Here is a 7,215-nt window from a genome sequence, read left to right as displayed (position 1 = left end):
TGCTGTTCTGCCTTCCCTAAATCCCAGGGAAGAGCCCTTAGTGATGCTTTTCCTGCTTCTTCCCAGCTGAAGACAACGTTGCTGGGAAGCTCCTCTCCTACAACCGAGCCAACCGCGCCGTGGCCGTGCTGTGCAACCATCAGAGGTCCGTGCCCAAAACCTTTGCCAAATCCATGGAAATCCTGCAGACCAAGGTGAGGGAGACCCAAGCTGAGGGCCCTCGGGCCTGATCTCGCCTCTGAGTGTTTAGTTTTTGGGCTGGGGGGAGAAGGTGATGCCCTAAAGATCAAGTTGATGGAGCTCCTCAGGGATCGAAGTGGGAATAGAGGAGTTTAATCAGTGCAGAGCCAGGGGTGGAGAGGGATGGGGTGAGATCCAAGCTCAAATGCTTGGATGAAGCCCACTTGGCACAGAATTTGGGGGGGGGGGTTTATGGTTTTAGTCTCCTTTCATCGCTTGGTGTCTGCAAACCGAGCTCTTTGCGATGCCACAGCTGGCTCAGGACCAGGGGAACTGGTTTTCCTGTCTGACTGCAGGAGGAGCAGCTGGAAAATTCATGGATCTGCTCTGGAAATGCCTCAAATTACCACTTTTAATTGTCCTCAGCTTTTGCTCACACTCCACTGAGGGACTGGGACTTTTCAGAGGGCTCCAACCCCGTCACAAATCAGTTGGGCTCAGGCAGAGATGAACAAATTTAGGAGCTCCAAGCGTTTCTGGAATCTCTTGGCAAGATTCTAAGAGATGCTTGAGCCCAGCAGGTGCTGCAGGGGCAGGTTTTTGGGGCTGGTAAGAAATTTAAGGAGTGGGAAGTGGAAAAGGGAGAGGCAGCTGTAACCTCCAGGGAGGACCAGAGTGTGTGGCCTGACTTGATTTTTTCCCCTTCCCAGATCGATGCCAAGAAGAAGCAGGTGGAGGAAGCCCAGCAAGAGCTGCAAAAAGCTGAAGAGGAGTTGGAAGACACAAAAGATGCCAAAGCAGAGGCGTGAGTGGCTCTGCCTTGGAGAATCCAGAGGGATCCCTGCACGGAGAGCCCCTGGGTGGGGATGGTTTGATCCAACATCCCCCTTTGCAGTTCCCGAGGGCAGGAATGCCCAGGGTGTGGGGGATCAGGTGCCTCTTGTGGAAGTCTGGAAGATGGTTTTGAGATCCTGTGGGTGGTTCCTTGCAGGGAAACCTTCCACCAGACCTGGTTGCTCCAAGAACCATCCAAGCTGGCCTGGAACATTTCCAGGGATGGGGCAGCCCCAGCTTCTCTGGGTAACCCCATCCGAAGGTTTTGAGGGTGATGGTCTCTGGATGTTGGATTTTGTGTTTTGCCCATCTTTTGGTGGTGGAAATTATATATTATATTAAAAAAAGGGGGCACATCTTACCAGGTCAAAGTCCTGGAGAAACACATCAAGGTTTTTTGATTCTTCCATTCTGGAATATTTCCAACTTTAGGACTTTTCCTCTGTGTTGTTCTTCCCGTGCCCCTCAGGAACGTGGAGAAGAAGAAGAAGCTGCTGAAGAGGCTGGAGGAGCAGCTGGCCAGGCTGAATGTCCAGGCCACAGACAAGGAGGAGAACAAGCAGATAGCTCTGGGCACTTCCAAGCTCAATTACCTGGATCCCAGGATTAGCGTTGCTTGGTAGGTCTGGGATGTGAAGTCATGGAATGGTTTGGGGTGGAAGGGACCTTTAAAGCTCACTTGGTTCCATCCCCCTTCCACTAGCCCAGGTTGCTCCAAGCCCTGTCCAAGCTGGCCTTGGACACTTCCAGGGGTGGGGCATGATAGTGAATCCCAAATTATGGCTCCCACTTGACACAGATAACTGGATTTTAGGGCAAGAGGGGGTCCCTTGGCAAGTCTTCAACAGTGACCTGAAGTTATTGGCTTAAAGGAACTTGGGTTGGAGATGCTGCACCTGGAGTGGGGAGGGCACCGAATCCCAGAATCCCTGGATCCCTGAGGTTGGAAAAGACCTCCCAGATCATCAGGTCCAACCTGTGTCCCTTCACAGGTGCAAGAAGTTCGGGGTGCCCATCGAGAAGATCTACAACAAGACCCAGAGGGAGAAGTTTGCCTGGGCCATCGCCATGGCCAACGAGGACTTTGAGTTCTGAGCCCACTTCCACCTCAAACCCTTCAATCCCGCCCATCTGGTGCTGTTGGAAAGCTTTGTTTATTTTTTTCCCTCGTCCTGCAGGGGGTGAGGGGTTTGTCCAAGAGAAGAATTTGATGCCTTTTTGTGGGCAAAAGGTTTTGCTGATCATGCCCCTCCACCCTGAGTGACTTGGAGGGAATTTCTGGTTCCTCTTCGGAGCTGCCAAGTGCTTGGGATTTTATTTTCCTCTTTTTTTTTTTTTTTCTTTTCTCTCTGAAGTCTGGCAAGAAGATTAAATGAGAGCCTTCATTGTGCTGATGAACAAGCTGTGATTCAATCCTATCTCCTTGATGTGGTTGGAGCCCCTTTGGGAATTGTTTGGGTGGGAAGTACGAGGCGGCGACAGCACCAGAACAGCTTAAGCTGCTCTGTCACACCTGGGTTGGGTTGATGGGGGGGGTTGCAATGAGAGAAAGAGGGGAAAAAAAAATATCTCAGAGTTCTACATTTCAGGGGATTTTGTGCCCTTTCACCTCCAGGAGAGGAGAAAGTTGGGCAAGGACGTGAAATGGGAAAAAAATGCGGGAGGGAGGAGAAAGACGCCGGATTAAAAAGCAGCTTCACGTCACAGGGGGATAAAATTCACCTTGGCACGAGCCAAGGGTGGTTTAACCACCCCTGGGTGGGTAAATCTTGGTTCTGGGAGAGAACATCTCACTGAGGGATGTGGGGGCTTTTTTTAATCCCAAATTCCTTCGGTTGGCTCTCAGTTCCTCCGTGGCACAAATGGTCCAGGCACAGATTTTGGGAACGAGTCATTCCCTAGAAAACAGGCAGTGAGGGAAGATGATGCTGGGCCAGGCTCTGAGTGTGTTTGGGGGGAGGTGGTACCAACCTTTCTGGAGCTGTTGTTGCGTTGGGATGACATTCCTGCTGGGCGTGGAGCAGGCAAGGGACTGACGGCTTGTGCCACTTTCCACCTCATCAGCTGGTTTTTAGACCTAAATAAAAAGCGATACCAGCGTGTTCCTGGCAACATTCCTGCATCCCAGTGGCTGCCAGGTGTTGAACAAGCTGTTGGCTTGGCAGCAAAAGCCTTCTGGCACCTCAGGGCTGATGTTCAGTGCAAAGTTCCTGGTGCTTCCCACGTGTTCATCTGCAGCCACTTGTTCTTGTGTTTAAGCTGTTGCTGGGTTGGTTGGGAATTGGGGATTTTAAATGCATTTCTTTAAAACTGGGAGTGGTTTTTTTTCCCTGGGAATGGGTGACTGAAGGGTTTTTGGAGCTCCTCCAAGGTGTGGTTGTGCTGAAAGGATGTTCCTTGAGCCCCAGGTTGGGGGTTGTAGCTCTGAAACACGAGTAACTGGTTGGGTCTCCCAGAAGGTGGAGATGGTTTTCTGCCCACCTTGAAGGGCTTTCTGGCTTTCCAAAGTGGTCAAACTGAATATTTGCCGTTAGTTGGGGTGGAAAGTTTATTCCATCCCTGGAATTGTTGGGGTTGGAGAGGACTTGGAGCAGCTGGGATAGTGGAAAGTGTCCCTGCCTGTGACAGGGGGTTGGAACTGGATGAACTTAAAAGTTCCTGTCAATCCAAACCATTCTGTGATTCCATAAAATAAGGGCAAAATTCCAGCTGAATCCCTACAAAACCAGTGCTCCTGTCTCCCAGTAGCAGGAAAAAGAGGAGGAAGATGCAGTGGGCTGAGCACTGTGGGTATCTCAGTGTCCCTGTGGATGTTCCCACTGAACCGACAGATTATTTAATTTTTTTTTTTTTTTAATTTTTGTTTAGAATTTCCTAGAGGAAAAAGCTCTCTCACACATTCCACGTGAGAGAGGAGCTGCATCAGCAAGTGCAGCTGCAGGAGCTGGAACAGTTGGTGGTGGTGGTGGGGAAATGGAAATAAAATCCACCCCAGCCAGCAGATCCTGCTGCAGCTTTGGGGGGAAAGAGGTGACTTTTTGTCCTTGGCTTCTCCTCTGGCTGATTCCCAGATTCCCTGGGCTGGGTCAAGGGGGCTGGAAAGGTGGAGTGGTGGCTCATCCCACTTGATCCTGTGTCCATCCTCCTGCTGGTTTTGCTGGAATGGTGGTGGGACCTCCCAGCAGGGAACTCTGATGTGTTTAATCTACTGAACCAACAGATTAATCTACTGCTGACAAAATGACCCAAAATAACACTTTCTTAATTTGTGGCGAGCTAATAAAGCTTCCTAATCATCAGTGAGAGGGTGTGTCTATGAACCACACTCAAAACAAAGCCACAATCCCCCCAGAAGACACAAATCCAAACTTTACAGCTGGGAAGAGAAAGCAAAGTCCACTTCCTTAAAAGCAAACAATTAGCACACAGAACTTGTCATTTCTGACCCCAGAAAGGGGGAAGGGAGGCAGGTACATGGAAATCTTCCTCTATAATCTTTCCCCCCCACCCCCACCCCCCTTTTTGTACTCTTTTTTTTTTTTTTTTCTCCTCTGACTTTGGGTTGTTTGGATCCTTTTTTTTAATGGATAGATGACACAAATCTAAAGGTCCCCACGTTCCCTTTCTTGTTGCAGGATGTTTGGAAGAGGAGCTGTGGTGTCTCCACTCCATGTTTCAGTGTGTCCATGTGTTTATTCCCAGTGTATTGTGACCTTCTCAGCTTCCAGCAGAACCTGCTGCCCTTTTTTTTCCCTCCTCTTTGTTGTGTTGTGTCGTCACCACACAGCCCTGAGGGTGGGATTTCTCTCCCAGCCCAACATTTTGGGGGTTGTTTGTTGACTCCAAGCAACTCTGGCACGATCAGATAAACCTTCCTGGCACGTTCACCCCATCACCAACCCTGCAAATGCTCCAAAACAAAAAAAAAAAAACGTGTGGATGTGGCACTTGTGGTGCTGGGTTGATGGTGGACTTGATTTTAATTTTTTTTTTCCCAATTTTAACGAGTCCAGGATGTTTTAGGCACAGAAAAAAACAGGGCTTGGATGTCTAAAACTGTCATAGCCTAAAATCAGGATAAGAATGATATTTAGTGAAATGCAAAGTCAAAAGTGGAGCATTTTCCCATGGGGTTATTTCCTTTTTAATTTACAAAGAACTGCTTCGAGGCAAAGCCAGAAGTGGCACCTTCCCCTGGAACTTCTGGGGTTCCCAAAAACCTTTGGTCCAGAGAGGGGGGGGAGGAGACCTCGAGCCAAACCCACCAGGAACAAAAAGTTGACACTGGCACGAGTTTAGGGCTGTTCTAATCATCTAATAATGCTTTAAAAAAAAAACATCTGGGAATTTTGGGGAGTTTATCTCCCTCGCTGCAGGCTAGGAATGTCCTCCTCTGGGCAGCTCTGGTGGGAATTTCCCTGGATGCATCTTGTCACCAGCTGCTTGTCCAGAGCTGAACTTTCCTTGGAATCTGCTTCCTGGCTGTTTCCCCATCAGAAAGCTGAATTCAGCAACTTCATCCTCTCCCCCTTTCCCGCCTGTCCTGTTCCATGGGGTTGTTTATCCTCAAATCTGGGACTTGGAACTGAAAATCAAAGGATCCTGGACTGGTTTTCCTTGGAAGGGACCTTAAAGATCATCCAGTTCCCACCCCCTGCTGTGGGCAGGGACACCTTCCACTGTCCTGGATTGCTCCAACCTGGCCTTGGGCACTTCCAGGGATCCAGGGGCAGCCACAGCTTCTCTGGGAATTTTATTCCAGCCTCTCACCACTTTAAAGGGAAGAATTCCTTCCCAGTATCCCATCTCACCCTAGGAAATCATTCCCTGTGTGCTGTCCCTCCATCCCTTGTCCCAAATCCCTCTCCAGCTCTCCTGGAGCCCCTTTAGGCCCTGGAAGGGACTCTTAGGTCTCCCTGGATCCTTCCCTTCTCCAGGTGAACATTCCCAGGGCTGTGGACATCAGGAACCTTCCCAGCCAACAGGTTATTGATCCTCAGGAATGAATCCTCTTTTTTTTTTTTCCCAGAGCCACTTCCCAGAGCCTGGCCTTGGAAACACCGTTCCCCTGATGGGTGACCTGAATCCTGGAATTCCTTAGGCTGGAAAACACCTTCAGGTCCCTCCAATCCCCGCCACGTGCCGCTTTTCCAAGTCTTTTAAGCCCCTCCAGGGACGGTGACTCAGCTGCTGGGAGGAAGGACAGTCATCAGCTCTTTCATCTGCTCACACTGAGGAGACTGGGAGAGATTAGGTTGTTTGTTTGGTTGGGTTTTTTTTGGCTGATTCATCTCAGTCGGTGCAGAGGGAGGAGTTGGGTTGGGATGAAAACCCCTCCTCGACTGCTGAACTGCTGGATCTGCTCCAGATCCGCGGGGAAGGAACTGGGAGTGGGAAAAGCCTCCCGTGAAGATTTGAGGGAAAGCAAGGGGAAGGCTTTTTAGAGGGTTCCTCCTCCCCTTCTTTCTTGTGGGAGGTCTGATGTTGCAAAAATAAAATAATAATAAAGATTAAAAAAAAAAAAATAGCGAAAAAAAATATCAGGTTTGTGCCCTGGGAAGGAAAACTGACACTTGCCATGGGCTCAGGAAGGAGGTGGCTGCACATCCAGGGTGTCCCACTGGGAATGAGGGTATAACACCCAGCCTGGCTCTTCCTAAAGTTGCTTTTTAGCCCCTAATAGTGGTTTTGCTTTTTTTTTTTTTGGCCAGGGATTATTCAGATCAAAATAAAAGATCGGGCAGGGCTCGGCTGAGCTTGTCCCAGGCTCCAGGAATGGCTTCTCCAGGCCTGAGAATCCTGAGATCTCTGCAAGCTGGGACAGGAGAAATCCCAGTAAATTACTTAGTTAATATTCTTAATCCCAGTCTGGATTAAGCTGCAATTATGATTGATTGGCTTGGCTGAGAAATGAGCCTCGGGATAAATTGCTCTCCCAGCTGCAGGAGGGGGCAGAAGTTCCTTCTGCTGCCATGAGCCTGGAAAGGGAGGGATTGTGGGACCTTGGAATGGTTTTTGGGTTGGAAGGGAGCTTAAAAATCATTGTCTTCCAACCCCCCCCTGCCGTGGGCAGGGACACCTCCCACTATCCCAGGTTGTTCCAACCTGGCCTTGGACGCTTCCAGGGATGGGACAGCCACGGCTTGTCTGGGAATTCCATCCCACCCCTCCCCGCCAAAAATTCCTTCCCACTATCCCACC

General features: G+C 49.8%; 1 protein-coding gene across 1 annotated transcript in view; it reads left to right on the top strand.

The window, feature by feature from the left end:
* LOC114071724 (DNA topoisomerase I, mitochondrial-like) overlaps positions 1–2,228 on the top strand; it is a 20,945-nt gene extending 18,717 nt beyond the window's left edge. The window contains exons 17-20 of the mRNA XM_027909579.1: positions 67–194; positions 891–985; positions 1,484–1,633; positions 2,007–2,228. Of these exons, the coding sequence (XP_027765380.1) occupies positions 67–194; positions 891–985; positions 1,484–1,633; positions 2,007–2,109 (476 nt within the window). The 3' untranslated portion in view covers positions 2,110–2,228. The remainder of the gene's footprint in view (positions 1–66; positions 195–890; positions 986–1,483; positions 1,634–2,006) is intronic.
* Positions 2,229–7,215: the final 4,987 nt, after the last annotated feature.

This window comes from Empidonax traillii, unplaced genomic scaffold (assembly GCF_003031625.1).
Source record: "Empidonax traillii isolate 1590-97213 ecotype Southwest subspecies unplaced genomic scaffold, ASM303162v1 scaffold2231:size98615, whole genome shotgun sequence".
NCBI classification, from domain to species: domain Eukaryota; kingdom Metazoa; phylum Chordata; class Aves; order Passeriformes; family Tyrannidae; genus Empidonax; species Empidonax traillii.
The sequence above is the reverse complement of the archived record's forward strand: the minus strand, read 5'-3'. Positions and strand labels throughout refer to the sequence as shown.